Source organism: Cryptomeria japonica, chromosome 6 (assembly GCF_030272615.1).
Source record: "Cryptomeria japonica chromosome 6, Sugi_1.0, whole genome shotgun sequence".
NCBI lineage: Eukaryota > Viridiplantae > Streptophyta > Pinopsida > Cupressales > Cupressaceae > Cryptomeria > Cryptomeria japonica.
The window spans coordinates 386,455,796-386,473,267 of NC_081410.1; the positions used below are offsets into that span (position 1 = coordinate 386,455,796).

Genomic DNA, 17,472 nt, shown 5'->3' on the forward strand with positions numbered 1-17,472 from the left:
TGCCCTCCCCTTCGCTCTCACACGCGTCCACTCCTGCTTCCCGTTGGTGATCTTCACTCCGTGGCGTAAGGGATAAGTTTCTAAACTGATCCCGAATCTCCTCGACTAGATTTCGCCGTAACCTTGTTTCTTCTAGAAATTCTTCGTGGCTCCGCATCCTACAATGATCTGGCGATGCGTAGAAATTTCCGTCGACCTCTACACCCTCCGTGACACCTCCTTGGTTCCCCTCGGGCCCCCCTTCGGCAGGTCGTCCTTCGACAAGTTGCCTCATCCTCTATCTACGTTCTACTTGCTACTCCAAAATCAAGGCCCTCTGCACGGCCTCCCACTCGTTTGTTTCTGGTTTTTTATTCCTATCTTTATTCAATAGGTTTGGCATTAATTGTCGCACATTCCCATAACTCACAATTCATAAATCAAAATATGTCTTTTATTAATTCATCTGCTCAAATACAACTCGTGTCAATGACACTTTTATTTGAAAATAAGAAGTTCAAGGTTCAATTCCCTCCTGGCCTGGCGCCATCTCGTTCCATTTCCCATCGGCTGTTCTCTTCGTAGCGTTGCAAGATTTGTTGTCGTCGCTCTTCTTGGACAATCTCTTCCAGGCGGGCCTGTTGAGCCAGCGATGCCTGTGCAAGCAACCGGGGGAGGTGGTTCATCAACCGGTTTACTGTCGGGCTAACCTCCAACGCTGTCCACACGACACTTGGTGGGATTTCTGCCTCCGCCGCCTCTCATCGGACGTAGGTCTGAATGGCTATCTGGAGCAAAATTGAAAATTCTCGCGTTGTCGTGTCTTCTCCTGTGTAAAATTCTGTTCGCGCGTCGTCGGCCTCTGGGTTTATTTCACCAACAGGTAGGCCCATTGTGTCTGTGCGCCATCCGTGTCTTCCGTTCCCGAGTACGTCTAGGCAACGACACCAAATGTTTGCCCTCTCGGGTGAATAACTTAAAGCATAAAGAACAGACGAAGTATATCAGATGTTCTATTCCCAAATTAAGTGTATGTTACAAGTTACATTCCGAAGTATAAAAGGGTACCGAGGGGTGCGAACGCCAACTGTCGCACTACAACTACCACCCCTCGGTTGCCAACTAACCAAAACAATTACACATAATTAACTAATGTTATTCCCGTGTACAATAATGCCGCCAACATACTCCCAGTCTCGGCTGCCTCTCATTAACAATATACCCTAAATGGGAAAGAGGATGTTCGGTTCTTACAGTTGACATGTAAAATGAGTGCCCTAGACGTCAACTGTTTGTAAGAACTGATCATCAAAATCATTAGTTGTGAGGTTCAAAACAATTATCAGGAACTAAAAGGGTTAAGAGCTGTAGCTAACGGCTGCAGATGATTTGGAAGGTTTCACAGGTTTGCTTCAAGAACATCAATTACCTCAAAACTTAGCCTCTTCTCCTCTGCCAAGTCTGGTGTCACAGCTGTAAAAATAGTACTATTTGTTAGCCATCAATGTGAGATCTTGAGCAAAGCTTTTGGTATTTGCTCCCCACTACCAATCAGATCTTCTCTTTTCTTATTTGACAAGATGGTTCTATCTGCAATGCATCATTACACAGATTTTGACCTATAGGACACTAGCTTTTGAGGAGTTGATTCTGGAAACTAGTTACCATGTGCATTAACCATCGTAAAAGATAGGCCATGGATCTGTCGGACCTTCAATGTTCCTTGAAGTCGTTCCATTCGTCTGAATTTCAAAAATTTATACCTGCATCTTGGTAAAGGCAAAGCTACCTGACCTGTAATCTCCTTGTGCTTTACACGCAACAGAAACCCCTCAGTGCCTCCAGTTGGAAGTAGTGCATATTCTTTGCAGGAAAGGATTCAGGTACAAACATCAAGAGAAAAACATTAAAAGTTTCAGAGGAACTCAAAAATCTCAAGTGGAAAAATTGTTGAAGGCTCAAGATCAGTCTAACAAAACATTTTTCTTAGCTCTTTCCAACCATGATCAAAGCTTCTTTTCTTAAACTCCAGCTCTTTTGAGGATTCTCAAAAACTCCATCAACTTCGAATCTAAATTTCCCTTAGCCTTAGTTCAATAATTCTTACCAAATGACATTTACGAGCAAACAGCCTTTTTTCCTTGTCATCATCCTCTAGCTGTCACTAAAAGCCAGAAATAATGCGAATGATTCTGGGGAGTTGGAAAGAGTTAGTAACAATGGTTTAAACTGACTTCTTGTATTTTAAAAATAAAGTTGTTACCATAACTGTATCAAAGGTTTATGGAAAGAAATGACTAACTCTAAAATTGCAAATCACACTATAACGAAGGCTTTTTCACGCATCGACATTTGTTCCGGCCATACACCACACATTACTTTAATTGCGCAGTGGTAACAAGCTTCAATCATATTTTATGTACATACATTATTTTTTGCTACCAATATGTAGATGTGTTAAAAAGAGGCACTGGAAAGTGATCCTAATTGTACATTAAACTAAAAATCCTTGAATATCATAATTACGCATACAAAACAAAGAAACACCTTCGAATTCTTTACAAATTATTAAATTAAGCTGCCGAGGATTTAACTAAGATGGTTTGAACTCACATCATGAATGTAGTTACCACTTAAAATTATTTCGCGAAAATAGAGTGAACTGATATCATAAATGAAACTTCCACTCCAAATTATTTAAAAATAAAAGATCCATCCTAAGTTTCTTGAAGTCTTAAAGTCAAAAAAACCCAAACCAGTTAAAAAAAATTGATGATCAATTGATATTGAACAAACATTTCATTGGCAATATAAGCTTTTCTAATCATGAAAATTTGCATTGCTCGATACTGTCATCTTATAACATAAATTCAGTGTTACAAAAGAGAACCCATTTTGGGCACTTATGAACCATTTTATTAAAAGAAGTTATCACCTCAACAATGGGGCAGAGTTCTGTCCAACATTAACCTAATCTCCCGAATGAATTGGTGGAAACAATTAACTATGAATAATGCCCTCAATGAGCATGTTTTGAAAAGATACAAGGACTAACTAAACTAGGATGTGGACTGCTTGAGGTAAGCAATCAGATCAACACGATCTTGTGGCTTCTTCAAACCAGGAAACACCATCTTAGTTCCAGGAATGTACTGCATAAACAGACAAAAATGGAAATAAGTCAGTGAAACGGACAAAATATAAATTTTCTGTGGAGGCTCGTGCAGCTCTTTCTTTTCTTACACCGATATGTGAAATGGTCATTATATTAAATGGCAAAACATGAGCTAGAAAAAGCAACCCACAAGTACAAACACTTTCAATTAGAATAATGAATATGACTAGCAGAATAGCCTCTAAATAGGCAATAATAGAGGTAACAGCAAGCCTTGAATATATCCCTTTCCAGACACAAGTTTAAAGTCATCTCAAACTGGAGTCCACTACAAAAACTCACAGAGAATTAAGTTGATTGATAAGGACAGGCATATCCTATTTACCCTATGAAAACCAACTCTCTACTAGTAGGATGCACATAAACAATCCAATCATTCAATGGACACGACACAACAGTTTGAAGGTTTGCACTCCACTAACTAAAGTCATCTAAAACTGGAGTCCACTACAAAAATTCACAGAGAATTAAGTTGATTGTTACAGACTTACAGGTATATCCTCTTTACCCTATTAAAACCAACTCTATACTAGTAGAGCGCACATAAACAATCCAATCATTCAATGAACACAACATAACAGTTTGAAGGTTTGCACTTTACTTGCTCTTCTACAACAATCACCATTTACCTACTTGATAGCTTTTAAAGTCTGGAGATGAGGCTATCCTTAGCATATGTTAACATATTACTCTAGCATTTAAACTGTGTGCCTGCCAGAACCAAAACAATTCCCTTTTGAAGTCATCCTATAATTTCAACCCAACAAATGCCATCACTCTTCTCATTCGCCTTCAAAAATCATGCTCTACACTTCCAATCCAGCACATGTACCTAACTAGGAATGACGATTGAGGCAGCGTAGAGCATCACTTCCTAAGGAGAATAAGAAGAGTGATGGCATGCAATCTGCAAAGTTCAGTTACTAGAAAAGACATTTCAGGCAGATAACAATATAATGATGCAAAACAGCACAACAGATTTAGGTGCAATGTAAAGTACTGTGGGGGTGGTTAGTCAATCCATCTACCAGCGTTTAAATCTTGTGGCCTCAAGTCAAATGGATGAGGCCAGGTGCAACTACCAGGCAGATTTTGGTTAAGAAATGAACAGAAATTCATTGATTTAAACCATGTTAAGTATGTTGAATAACATTCAAGTGAGAAAAATTATTTAATTAAATATTAAACACATCATAGCAAAAGCATAAGCTAACTACCAGCTTCTGTATATTTCTGAAATTAGAATCAATTGAATAATATACATAAATTAAAGAAATTCAAGTATCTCGGTGCTTTTAACTGGTCAAATTTTAAAACGAAAAGGATGGCATCATCCAATCATCTAAAAACATTTAGACCCTGAGGCGGAACTTCAAAATAAATAATTAATAGTCTATGCCAACAACCATCGAGCTATTTAAGTTAAAAAGCAGTCATTGAGTAGTTTGTTAGCAAGGAATCTTCAATCTTAGAATAAGGGCTGGAGATGAATGGAAGACAACCTTTAAGACTAATGAAGGCCTTTATGAGTGGAGAGTATCATCATCCAACTAAAGGTAATTATAACACTCCTTATATAACATTCTAAAAGCAAGCCTTTTAACTAGCGAAACTTGAGGTACCCTTTACAAAACTCATAAGCGTAAAAATTCTAAACAGATTTCAGCTGGTCCTTTCCTACAGTCTAGCATCATGCTCCTAAGATTTGCACTAGCCCTTTGCTATGGTTGGTTTAGGGTCAGGGTTATCCCAGTTTTTCCTCAGTACTCACAATTTTTAAATATCAACAAGAATCAGATCTACCACATAATCAAAATTTATTCCACTTTTTGCTGATCTTTCCCAATTTTTGATACAAAATTCTGGTGACAATTTTCTTTTCCTTTTTTGAAAACCCTGACCCTATTTTTCCCATTTTTCAAACCCTAACCGAAATTTATCCCCTTTATATCACATTTATTTGGAAATGTATTTATCTTTTGATTTGCCAATTTATTCCTGAAAAGGATTTTTGATGCTACGGTTTAAATACGACATTCTAAAAGCAGGCTTTTGTCTAACCAAAATTGAAGAATTGAACTAGTCCTTCCCAACAATCTAGCAACCAACTTTGAATGCTAGGAGAAGGCTTCTTGTCATCATCTTGAAATTATCTCATTTAAAAGAAAAATATCACCACTCAAATGTTTCTAAGATTGAAGATTCCTTGCTAACAAACTACCCGCTACTCCCAACCACCAAAAGCACACTTCAAACATCATCATGGGATCAGACATGACGTTGAAAAATCACTTTTAACAGGTAAACATGAATGTTCAACACCTTTTCATTTAGTAGTAGAATTTTCCAGCTAATTCACTTTTAGGTAAATAAAAATTAACTTTAAATAAATTCTTAACCAAACATCCTATCCCAGATCAATAAAGTCATAGAGATGTAGATAACAACTAGCGTACCTATCTTTAGAGGAATATAGGTAAAGTACACCGAAAGATATCATATTTGTTCATCAATCCACTTAAAAATTTATTGTATTCGTATATAGTAATTATTATTATATTATGATATTGTAATTAATATTAAAATATTAATATATTATTTATTTATTTTATTTATCTGTTCATGGGTTCTTTACAGTTAATTCTCCTTCTAGGGTGGAAAGGGTTCTGATGAGGTGTGGACTGAACCGGAGCAAGGGTGGATCAAGATCAATATTGATGGCGCTTCAAGGGGAAATCCGGGTATTTCAAACACAGGGTGTGTGGTTCGTGATGAGGAAGGCAAAGTGCTGTTCAAAGGGGCGCAGAGGTTGCAAGATGGCACGAATAATGAGGTTGACGTGCAGGCTGCTTTGCTTGCGGTGGAACTGGCAAGTAATATGAAGGTCCCGAAGGTACACTTAGAGGGGGACTCGAAAGTTGTGGTGGAAGAAATTGCGAAAAGGACTTCACCAAGTTGGAAAATTAATAAATTCATTTCGATTATTTGTTTCAGGCTTTGTTTTCTCCAGGATTTCCGGATATCTCATATTCGTAGAGCAGGAAATGGGGTGGCGGACCTTTCATCCAACGTGGCCTGTAAGTTGGATAGTTTTGTCACGAGATGGTGGGGTGGAGATGACGCAGATGTACAATGGCCAACTTAGTGGGATTTTTAACCTTGAAAAGTTGGCAAATAAATAAGTGAAATTAACTATTGGCCACGAAGGATTTCGTTGAGTGATCGAGGGGATTGAATTGAAGGCTTTCTCAGAGTATGGCTCTGCTATATTCATTAATTGCTCTGTCCGAAGCAGGGGGCGAGAAAAGGGCAGCGGTATGTGGAGGACAATGCACTTAATGCGGGAGGGAATTACAGTCATTAAGCTCATTTATTTGTTCTCACTGCCCGATGTTTTGGCAACTTTTCTTCCTGAAGAAGTTGTTGAGTTGGTGAGGTGTGAGGTGACAGTAGTTGCTTGCAGAGGGATCGTGGAGGCAAATTTTACGCTGAAGTCTAAGAAGCAATTGTGCCCATTCTTTGGAGATGTTACAGAAAGAAGACTATGAGGGATGTTTCTTTTTCAGGACGAACAGCTAGTTAAGTGTGTGCAATTAAAATCTTGGGGAAGGTTTTTGGCAATTTGAGGCACAGGTATTGAACGAACATGGATGTGTATTCACTAATCATGGCGTGGGGATTGGATGCTGGTGAACTAGTCGGTGATGGAGACAATATTGCACAGACTACTTAGATGGCATGGACTCAATTCTGGAATGGGTAATTCTGAGGGTAGGAATTGATGTGAGGGAGGGATTTGCAGTGGCGCCTCATGAACGCTTCAGGAAACCGCTGTCCTTTATTTGATGGCCGGAAGATTGTGGCAGGGCACACCGTAGGGAGGAAGCCAAACAAGGGTGAGAAGCATTGAAGATTTTTGTGCAGATTACAGTGATTGACGAAGTGATTCAACAAGCTAAGGTGGAAGCAGAAAGAGTTGAAGGTAGAGTGTTATAATCGCGAAAGAGAAAGAGGTCAAGCAAGCTGACTGGCAATGCAGATGAAGGGAGCTCTCAAGGTGCATGAATTTTCTTTCTCTTTTTGAATTGAAAGTTAAACTGTTTATGGTCTGGTTTAATTTGGCCTGCATACTTTATTTCTGTACTGGATGTAATAGGGTAGCTTCACAGGGTTTGAATAGTCCTGTCTGAAAATTGAAACTGTGAATGCGAATTTTTGAGTACGCATTTGGATGGGTACACAGTTTTTGGGGGTTTTTTGGTCTGTATTGGCGAACTGGGTTGAAGTTGGGTGGTTTTGGGGTGATTTGCTTTTTGTCTGATAGTTTAGATTTTCCATGGATGTACTCTTTTCTATTTCGAATAAATAAAAAACATATTATCAAGCAAAAAAAACAAATTATTTATTTTTATTATTATAATATTAAAGTTGAGATAATTACGAAGTTAACGGATTATATGATGGAGATAGACATAATTGATTGATCGGTTAAACTCAAACTGAGTGGTAGTTGAGAGGAGAAAATAAATAAAATATTTTTTTTGTTTTTCATGCATTCAAGTGTCACAAACACACCAAATTAAATGCTTCTAGTTTTTATTGACAGACATTTTTGCATCCATTATGTGAGTCCAATACACCTTTGGCATAATTAAGCTTTTGACCGGATAGACATGGTATAAGATTTAGAAAGGCAAACAACCATTACAGCTATAATCCCTACCTAAAAACGCCAAAATGACTACTTTGCACATGGAGGGCAAGGCAAAAAAATAAAGGAATGTCACGACCCCATCATGAGTAGAAGATGGCAGCAACAGAAAATTGTCTTAGTGATAAGACGTAACGATTTTTCTCACGTGAAAGTTACAGGCCTGTGAACTTTCCAGAAGCCACATCAGCGACCAGGCAGAGATCCAAGCACAATATCGAATGAACTAAGAAGTAGCAAGGATCGCATGACATTAGGCTAAGGAACAGCAAAGATCACATGACAGAAGTGTGGGGATTAATTACCAACAGGTGCGATCGCCCAAGGATTAGTTAAGGGCAAAGATGCGCATAGCCAAGGGACAACTCTTACAAATGAACACATGGGAAGAGACGCACCTCTCCACCCAATAAAAGGATATAAGAACAACCTATCGCCCTGCAAATGAAGGCATGAAGCAGGACAAAAAGCATCTGGAGCGATCAGTAAAAAGGGACACAAATACAGATCAAAGGGAAGACTATTGTGGAGCAGAAGTATGAACTGGAACAGGCCTATACTAAATAAGATCCAGATTCATTATATCAGACAGATGATAACAGTAGTCATTATCTTTGTGGATGTAAATCAGGTTTTACCCGAATCGTAATTCTAAGGCAAAGTCTAGGGCAAATCCAGAAGGGGACATTACAAGGAATGCCAATAGAAACTATGTACCATAGTATGTCATTGCCTACCAAAACCATAAATGTTGGGAGTCAGGGGAGAAAAATCTACAAGGGGAAAATAAGAGCTACTAATGTAGCAAAGTTGAATGGTAGATGTGGCATGGTAAGCATCCACTAGAGTTGAGCATACTTGCCACTCGCTTCCTTTCACAGGTTGTCAAGTTTGTCTATTGTAGAGAGGAATTGATCCACATATAACTCCATTCAGTCAACCAAAAGGAAAAAACTTACACATTGATGAACACATAATTTTGTGATCATGCATAGTGCCTTGCAACTTTGAGATCAATTAACTCCTAAGTATCATCAAACTCTGGCCACAAGTTTAGATTTTGCGACCCAACATCCCATACAAGTTGATACCATGACGAAATGTTGAGGGAAACCACTTCATTGAGAATTAAAAAGTCTTGCAAAATTTCCATCTGCAGTACATATTATTCTGTTTTTCTATTGATGTAAACTGTAAACTTTACATTTGCTGAAATAAAAACTTAAGCAGAGATTAAAATTACCCCAAAAAATCAGAAGGTTAAACAAAAAAAGAAGAAGAAAATGCAAAATTAATTTTTTGGTTATTTATTCTGCATATGCAATGCAAGAGGTAAAAAGGAAAGGAAAACGAAAGTAGCTATAAAAAGATATCGATAAATGTCTTGAAAATTTTGCATGCTCGTGATCACAGGAGGACATAATCTTGGGCCAGTGGAGAGCCTCTAATGACTTTCACGGCTATTAAGCCTCAGTTGACAAGCAAGTCTATTTTTATTTTTTCTTTGAGCACATCTGACAATGCTGATTGGGTCATGAGAACATTCTGTCAATATCATTTTCCAGATTTTGTTTGTGTCGGATAGGATCTTCCAAAAATTTCAAATTTTGATCTTCAAAAGATAAGCAAAGAAAGAGGAATTTCCCTGATTCCACTTCGGATATAAAGTATTAAGCCTAATTTTAGATTTTCTCAGATTCGATCTGTAAGGCTTGAGCGGTAATAATAGATCTACCTATGGGATTTCAACTTATTTTAAAAAATAAAACGATCCAGTGAACCAACATGATCACGAGTTAAACGAAAATAAAAACAAACCACAGAGCCAATAAAATAAAACAATCCACTGAAACACTTAAAAACAAGCAAATACAATGAAACATCATGCCTACCTTTTTCGGATTGAGGAGATACTCATAAAGGGTGTCTTCTCCCCATATCACAGCCTTTGACTTGTTAGCAGCAGAATATGAATAGCCAGCAGTTGTTCCAGATTGTCTTCCAAACAACCCATTAAGATTTGGCCCTGCACAAACAAACAACGTTATATATTTCATAGATCTAACCAAAATAAAAAATACCCAAATGATCTAAAGTTCTGATTTTTATTTAAAACACAAAAATCTTGCATTTGAACTGAAAAATGTATGCCGAAACATACCTTGTTTGTGGCCAGCACCCTTATCTACAGTATGACACTGTGCACATTTAGTCTTGAAAATTTTCTCTCCAGACTTTTCATTGCCAGGAGGAGCCTCTTCGAAGGTTGCCATGCTGATCCTTCTCCTTCTCCTTCTCGTTCTCCTTGTGTTTTTTCTTCGTCAATTATGTCGCCGTCTGTCTGCCTGTGCCCTTTTTAACAGCTTTCGTCTCTTTTTTTTTCTTTTTCGATAACAGCTTTCGTCTCTTTATTCAACAACCTTGTGCTCCACGCAACCCCAACTAGCAAACAATTAATCTCGTGTTATATTAAGTCTTGGACCATATAAATTTGACCGCCTCTACTTTAGATGCTTCTCGAATAATTATATTCTAGAGAATAAAAACTAAGATTTTGCCAATTGAACACTTTAGAATTTCATAATTTTTTATAACGTATCTTATATTAGAAAGCAAATAAAAAGCACTTTTTTTTTTATCAATGGAACCTTTACATTGAAATTTTATATTTCTTTAATAAATGTGTGTCTTTTGATAGAAAATTTCCATACATCTTTCTTCAGTCCGGTGTTGTATATGTTTGGTTATCAGCAAATTTTTTTTTTAATTGTTTATATAGGAACCATATGTATAAGGTTTCATATTGTATTATCAGAATTATAAATAAAATGATCGATGGACAAAATGTCCTTGTATACATATACTCTGATCTTATGAAGGTTGATGGACAAAATGTCCCTATATACATATATGACATTATTTGCAAAATCAAAAGCTATAAAACATTATATAGAGTGACCTCACCAAGCCCTAACAACAATCGTCCAACACCCCTTTAGCCTCAAACTCATAGTCCCAAGCAAAGGATTTGTCCACTTCATCAGCATTGGTGATCCCAACAACCACCTTAAGAATCTTATGCCTCATTTAGCTAAATGGGATCCATGGCTCATTATAGTTGTGCGTTAAGCAAGGCCAAATAATGTTGTTTGGTTGCATAACAATATCAACTATTACATTGTCGAGGTAATTCAACACTCCACACCACTTTGCCCTCACCATTTTTTGTATTAATGCCTTAACACATTCCTTGTCTTCTACAAAGTCTAGTAATACCACAAGGATCATTGAAGCCACATTAGTATTCACACGATATTTGTGTGAAGAATGTATGTACATGTTTCCCAATAACATTTTAATGGCATACAAAACCACATAACCCCTCACTTTGAAATTCTCTTCATTTTGGCCTCAATAATATCATCCATAAATGTCATTTGTCTCTTCATCACTGTTAAAGAAATCATGGTATCCATTTTTAGGAAGCTAACACAATTATGTGAGGAGAAGCCATCAACAAAAACATTTTGTAGGAAGGTTGCAATAATTGCAAATCACATTTGCAGTTCTCCAACTGTTTTGTATTTCCTCTTCATACACATCAACTTTAAAGTTATAATTAATCTTTATTCTTGTTAGATGTATACTTGTTTACATGTGATGGAGTTATGAGAGCATTGTCTTCAATGTTCAACATGTCCAAGACCATCTCTTGACAATACAAATCAATTACCCAGTTAGCCATGTAATTGGCCACATCAATAGTGATTTGGTAGACATGATATTTTAAATTTGTGAATTGGCATAAATTTCCCATTCATCCTAGACAAATTTATTGAGTTTCTAGTTAAGAGTTGATTTATTGCAAATGGTGTCAATGGTGATCAAAGAGTCGCCCTTGATATGGATGAAGTCCGTTTTTAGCAATTTGTATGTTTGTAGCCCAAAATGATAGCTTGGAATTTAGCTTCATTGTTGGTTGCCTCTACAAAAAAAATTATTGTCAAGGCCAAGGTATTCCCCTCATGATCTCTAACTACACAGCATGCCCCAGATTTACCCATATTTCCACAAGATGCCTCATCAAAGTTTACTTTGGTCCAATCTGTATCAGGTTGCACCCAACTAACATTCGCTTTCAAATTGTCACTCAGATAAACTTGAGGATGCTCGTGAATGGGGAAAATAAGTATCTTGTATTACTTGGTATTGTAATGTCTTAAATTGTATCCTCATACAAATCCACACTCACTTGGGCCTCACTTTGGCATTTCTGCCTTTTATGCCCTAATTGTGTCTAATTCAACTCACACAAGTACCAAATTTGGGATCCTCATTCTCTGCTTTTCTTTCTGGACCTTGATTTAGCCAAGATGAACTAGACCATAGCACTAGGCACTATAGTCCTCCTAGACTAGGGTGTTAGGAGCCATAGTCCATATCAAAAGGGCCCATTTTTTGAACCCTCTAATAGTTGAAAATTGTTGAGTGGGAAATGGTTTTTTATGTCAGCCTTCTTCATAATTTTCAACACGTTTCATGAGGATAGGTATAAAAGTAAGTCTTATCCCCTCCTTAAAAACATCTCTCAAACATTTCTTAATTATAATTCCTCGAGAGCAATTCAAATTGAAGTGAGCAATCAATCAAGTATCATTAGAGTAGTGAAGGAGAGGTCAAATATTCAGATTTCAAGCATTATATATGGCATCTGTGATCAAGTTATTATCAATACATCCATGAATTCCTACATGACAAGATCAACCTTTTTATGAAGACTTCAAAGAAAAGGAGATTTATAAAGAAGGTATAACATCTCAATTCAGCATCCAACTCTTTTCTATTTCATTCATCGTAGGATTAATTCCAAACCTAGGCAAAATCCTATCAACCCAACAACATTTTTCCTCTCTTGTGTGTGCAAGGGACATGTTATGAAGAGAAGGAATACAAATCTAGAATATAGACTGAGACAAATTGAACTAGATTTTGGAGAACCAAAAAACCCTAGACATTAGCAATCGACAAACAATGTTTGACACTTTTTTGATGAAATTTCAAGAGGAGATTCTGAGCAACAGTCTGATCCCAAAACTATTTTTGACATCAATTTGACACCTTCAGGAATAGGTCGCCTAGCCCCATAGTTTGGCATTTTCAAGCTCAAATTCAAATACAAGTTCCTCTCTGCTTCCCATTTCCAAATATATACTCAGTGTTTTCATATCTATTCTAAAACTCTTTGTTCATGGTAATTTCTCTCAATTTTGCATCATTAGCCCTAGTTCTTGTTCTATCTTATCCATTTTAACTCAAATAAGGTGAAAGAGATCTCAATAGCTTCGCCAAGCCCTTTCCAATAGGTTTGAGGTTGACCCTATTGAATTTCATTTCACCTTAATGTGGTAGTGTGTTGTAAATGGGTTTGATTCCTAGTTTGAATGTTTAGACTAGTGAACATCCATTTTTCACATTAAAATTTTTGGTGAACTTGACTTGTGCATTGCATAATTTCTTACTTATATGCTCAAATCTTATTTTTATTGCATATCATTTTCAGATTTAGAAGCATTCATTGTTCAAATCTATCACTGCGATAATGCATTTTGCTTAATTAATGGTTAATTGATCATTCTATAAGAAAAATTCATTGTTCAATCAATTATTTTGCTTTCATTATCAATTGTATGAGAGGAATCGTGGGTACAAATCTATTTCATTAGCTTTGTCGTCTATGTGTATGAGTTTCACGACACTTTTCCTTGAGTCCATCCTAGTAAGAAGAACTTATAGACTTATGGCTTTCCAAAGTTTAAATAATAAGGGTATTGAGCCTAAGTTGACTAATCTATTCCATGGGAACTTGGGTGAATCCTTTATTTTTGCACAAGAAATACCTATCAATACGGAGAACAATTCCCCTCATGATCCTCGTGATGAGGATGACTCTTTAACTCAAGTGACTATTGAATAATTGGGGAACCTGACTAGAAATTCAATAATCTTCAACAATGGATGAGTCAAAACACTTGGGTGGAGAAGCAAGCCTCCTGATTGAGGGTTTGAGGAGGATGATTCAAAGTGATGAACAAGGTGTGAATGTGTTGCATAGTATTGCTCATATTATGGACAAATGTGTTATCCCGATTATAAGTTGTGTTGAACTGTTAATCATTTCAATCCTACAAATCAAGTTGATCATTCCATTCCTACATCTTTGCCTAATGTGCCTGCATATACATCTTCCATCATGGGCACCTCTACACAAAATTTTAATGCTACACATTTTAGTCAATGGGGGGAACCCTATCAATTAATATTGCTACATACCTCCTTATATTAGCCTTCCATTTGTTTCCCAACTATCTCCTTTACCCGCTTACCATAACGCTCCACCTAATTATTCCAATGCTCCACCTACCTATCATAATGTTACACTTCCATCACAATCTAACATGTCCAACTCTAATTCATCCACCAAAACCACTATAAATAATTTGGTCCAAAATGTTTTATCTTTGCAACAATAGTTGACTTCCATAACCCAATCCAAATTCAATATTCATATATGTGATACCGCTAGCCCACTTTTTGATAACATCACTTGTACTCTTGTCTCACAATACATGGAGGTTCCTCGTTTGGAGACATATAATGGAAAGGTTACCCCCAAACTTATGTGAAAACATTTTAAACTTTATATAGTGACTTCTTGCATGAACATAGACTCGTGGCAAAACTATTCACCCATACCTTAAGATAAAAATATTTGCAATGGTTTTGCTCCTTGCCTCCTCATTCAATTGATTATTTTCATAAATTGTCTAATACATTTGTGGAAGATTTTTAAAATAAATTATTGGTCCTCAAATTACATTGATTGATTTGATGCATTGTAAATAAAGAGTTAAGGAAAAAGTGACTGATTTCATTAGTAGATATAAATATTTGCATTCACAAATTGCTTGTCATGTGTCTAATGGTGATGTTCAAATATTTTTCATTAATAGTTTGCAAAACGATATTAGAGATAAGCTCTTGTTTTTTTATTGTGCATCTTTCACACAATTATGCACAACACTTCATAATTACCAACTTCAAGTGATTCAATTTGAATACTCTTCATCATTAGCTCCAATTGGCAAGAATGAAAATGATCATTAATCTTTCCAAAATTTTCCAAAACAAAATAAGAATTTTATGAAGATCACTAATAATTCTTCTAATCATATTGATTCTCAAGTGGTAGCTATAACACTAGTTGTAGCCCCTTTATCATCAAATTTCATACGTAGTAATTTCACTCCTCTTTCTTAATTATTCTATAATATCATGCTTAAATTGATTAATTCTAATGTGATGAAGCTTCCTCATGTCCATTCCATAGATACCTCCAAGCCTTTTCCACCTTCCTTTGATCCTAAAGCCTTTTGCCTATGCCATCATCAAGTCAGCCATGATATTGAGAAATGTTATAAATTGAAACATATAATCTAAGATCTTATTGATTCTAATACTATAGCAGTTGAGGGTGTGAATGACAAAGGAAATAAATATGTGGCACGTCCTAATCAAAATTTTCAAATCTCTATCAATCTTTTGCCTCTCATTCTACCAATATTGTTGAATATAAAGACCCAAGCTTTATAGTTGCTAGTGATATGTCTACTAGAGCCAACAATGTTGTCTACTTCATTGAGAAAACTAAATCCAAGTGTGAACCTCATATCACCTTTGACTCAAGAAAGATTATTAATACACTTGATGGACCATTATACATTACTACAGAGATTAAAGGAAATCTCTCATGAGGAGTGCTCATTAATCCAATATGTATGGTAAATGTTATCACTAAAAAATATCTTTATACAAAATAATTATATCAAGATACATATGATAAATTTGATGTTATGATCAAGTTGCATGATGGTTTCACTTGTCCCACTATATGTTCCATCACCCTTCATATAAAGGTTGGTACTAAGTGCTTAGATGTTACCTTTGTCGTTATCCCTAAATCAAACCAATTTTATGTGAATTTGGGACACCCTTGGCTCAATTTCATAAAATTTATACCCTCTACCATCCATAAATTTTTGAATTTCCCTCACAATTGGCATATTATAATGATTAATTGTAGCCTTTATCAGCCCTTAGCAAGAGTTGGAAACTTCACCCTTGATTGCTTTTGGCCTAAAAAAATTGAACCTTTGCATTCATGTCAACATATTATTTTCTTATCTTATCAAAAATTCAAACATGAAAAGATATTGGCCTTGAGTAAGTATAATGATTCTTCACCTATGAATATGGATATTCCTCCTTCGCATCCCAAACCTAGACTTCTTTCTACCCCTCCTATTCCCCCTATATATGTTACAATCCCACCTCCTACACCTTATAAAGGTCAAAGAGAAAAGTGCCCAACATCCTATATCTCTCAACCTAGTAAGGTTTCTTCAGTTTCTCCTTCTTCAAAGGGATAAAGGAAGCCTATGTTGATTAATCCCAACCTTCCCAAGCTTTGAGTCATAAGAAGAGAAATTGTAATGTGAGAGAACATCAATCAAGATGTTGTGCCAAGTTTTGTGAGCTTACTTCCCAAACTATTTTCTTCCCTAAGCCATTGAATATTGACTAGGTCTCATTTTCCCAACCTTTGCCCAACCCTAGGGAGGAGATTTATCTTAATCAACCACATCAAAAATTTAAATTATCTATGCAAAATGATTTTTCTTCTTCATCTCCTTCATACGTTAGAGATCCAATTGTAATTGATTTGGATGATGATGTTGATGTTAATAATGTGGACACTAATGATTTTGATGCTATGTATGAGGTTATTGATATTAGCCATGATATACCTTTGAGATTTTCAAAAGCTTTAATCCTAGCTCCTCGTGAAAAACAAAGTGATTCATCATTAGAGCATTGTGATAGCTCCTTCTATTGTGCTTGTTGTGGCCCCTCTTTCATCTTGTCCACCATCCCTTGATTATTTTAAGCAAGATTGGGAGGGGGTGATTTGCTAGACTAGCTTCACTTGTCCAGTGGACTCTTTTATGTATTTGCTTGCATCTGATGTGTTTCCCCATGATGTGATACTTGATTTGTCTTTGTGTTTTGTTAAAATCTCTTTGGATGACCATTGCTTCTCTATTGTCTCAAGCCAACAAAGGGACCATTTGACCTATTGTGGCATTCTTCTATTTGTATCTCACTTCTTTTATATGTCGTATTCATGTTATGTCATAAATGTGCTATTGTTGTAAATGTGCTTTTGTGTTGTCTACTTGGGGATGATGCAAAGCATTGAGATCTTTCCTTTTGGTCTCTTCCCTATTGACCCCAAAATACTTTTGTTGTTCATCTTATGTGTTCTTCTTCCACTCTGCTCATAGTTCTGCTACCTTTGGGGAATGATGTCAATTCAATACAATCATACTTTATATACATGATTTATTTGATATACATACTGACCTAAGATAGTGGATCCCTTATGTGCTCTATTTATGTGTCTTATGACCATTGCCTTTTATTTTCCTAAGCTTTGAGGAATTTCATTGTTCTAGCGTGCTTACCTGTTGGATACATGTATGCTACCTTA

General features: G+C 36.3%; 1 protein-coding gene across 1 annotated transcript; it reads right to left on the bottom strand.

Moving 5' to 3' along the window:
* Positions 1 to 2,795: 2,795 nt before the first annotated feature.
* Positions 2,796 to 10,302, bottom strand: LOC131067368 (cytochrome c). Its single transcript, XM_058002336.2, has 3 exons — positions 10,027 to 10,302; positions 9,758 to 9,891; positions 2,796 to 3,131 (listed from the first exon to the last, which is right to left on the bottom strand). Exons 1-3 carry the CDS (start codon positions 10,136 to 10,138, stop codon positions 3,039 to 3,041), a joined length of 339 nt encoding a protein of 112 aa, XP_057858319.1. The 5' UTR covers positions 10,139 to 10,302; the 3' UTR covers positions 2,796 to 3,038.
* Between the last annotated feature and the right edge of the window lie 7,170 nt (positions 10,303 to 17,472).